The sequence below is a fragment of the Aphanomyces astaci genome, assembly GCF_000520075.1.
Source record: "Aphanomyces astaci strain APO3 unplaced genomic scaffold supercont1.85, whole genome shotgun sequence".
Classification (NCBI taxonomy): Eukaryota; Oomycota; class Saprolegniomycetes; order Saprolegniales; family Verrucalvaceae; genus Aphanomyces; species Aphanomyces astaci.
Window position 1 is genome coordinate 7,417 of NW_009798348.1, and position 1,505 is coordinate 8,921.

The following is a 1,505-nucleotide window of genomic DNA, read 5'->3' on the forward strand; positions in this document are numbered from 1 at the left end:
TGATGAGGGCGGCCACGGCAGGGTCTTCCTTGTTGGTCACCGCCCACTTGCGAAATACGACTGGAATGTCGTCCAGCAAATTCGCCGCAGGTTCCCAGGACGATTCTTCATCGTCCAATCCAAGCCACTTCACCAAAACTTGGTGTTGGCCATCCACGCAGCGCGCTTCGTCCAGGCGCTCCACATGAAATCCGCCATCGCCAAACGCGATCTGCGCCTCGAGGTCTTCAGTCACCTCTCTACCACCTTCGTGGTACATCTTCAATCGGCATGCATGATGGACCGTGCCTTCGTACGGTGGCACCAGCTGCTGAGTCTACATCACATGGTCTGTGATAACTCTGGTCACTTGGCAGGGTCCGCGCCAATGCAGGGCCAATTTTGTCGGACGGTTGACGACCGATCCGACGAGCACAAAATCGCTGACTGAAAAAACCCGCAAACTTGACTTGAGATTTTCGGTCGCGGCGTCCGCGCGCTTACTGACGCAACTTCTCGCTTCTCACAGCAACGTTGCGGTGCATTTCTTCATGCGCCGCTTGGAGGTCCGTCACATATTTTTTACGGGCATCGCCAAGCTAGTCCGCGACGTAAACTTCCTTGAACGTCGGGCGGACAAATCCTGTCAGCGGGGTCTTAGCTGACAGGCCGGTAAACGCTGTCACAGGCGCAATTCCTCCCAGCCGGTCTGCCGGCTGATGGTTGAGGGCGCCTTGAACGAGGGGCAACACATGCGGCCATTCGTCCGCGTTCAGCTTCATTTTGCTGAGCAGCGCCTTCACGGCGCGCAGCACTAGTCGGTTGACTACTTCTACAGTCCCGTTCGCCCAAGGACTGTAGGCTGTCGTGATATGATGGTGGGTACCCACCAACTTCCGCACCTTCTCGATCACTTCGTTCTTGAAGTGAGAACCGCCATCTGACACCCATGTGTCAACGCAGCCGAACGTGGTAAACCACGTCATCAGGCACTGAGCGGTCGCGGCGGCGTCAGCGGACTCTGCCGCGAACAGCTGCACAAAGCCACTCATGTCGTCCTTCACGACAAGCACATATTTTTGACCAGACTTGGCCATAGGCATCGGCAACCAGTCGAAATGGATGAGCTCGTTCGGCTTCTCTGCGTCAAGCGCCGAACCCAATGGACGGGGAACCGTTTCTCCGTCAATGCACAGGCAGTGCAAACAGGCACGCACGAACGCTTCGACGTCCGTGGAAAGCGTCTTCCACACAAACTTGTCGGACACCGACTTGGTCGTCGCTGAGATGTGACGGTGACCGCTGGCTCCTTGGTGAGCGATCACACAAATCCACTGCTGTAGGGTCGACGGCACCGTCTGGGATCCAGATTCGACCGTCTGGGTCCACGTAAAAATGGGAGTCGTCGTCCCAATCCACGCCGTTTGGGGGGGTCCTTCCCCCTTCCATGGTTGAACGTTGGATGCCGCTGATCGTAGCGGCTGTCGACCACTCGAAATCCACTTGTTGCAGGGCCGACACCACAT

The 1,505-nt window shown here is 57.1% G+C and overlaps 1 protein-coding gene across 1 annotated transcript in view; it reads right to left on the reverse strand.

The window, feature by feature from the left end:
* H257_16373 (hypothetical protein) overlaps nt 1-1,505 on the reverse strand; it is a gene marked incomplete at both ends in the record, with an annotated part of 2,335 nt that extends 830 nt beyond the window's left edge. The window contains 2 exons of the mRNA XM_009844784.1: nt 17-316; nt 597-1,505. Of these exons, the coding sequence (XP_009843086.1) occupies nt 17-316; nt 597-1,505 (1,209 nt within the window). The remainder of the gene's footprint in view (nt 1-16; nt 317-596) is intronic.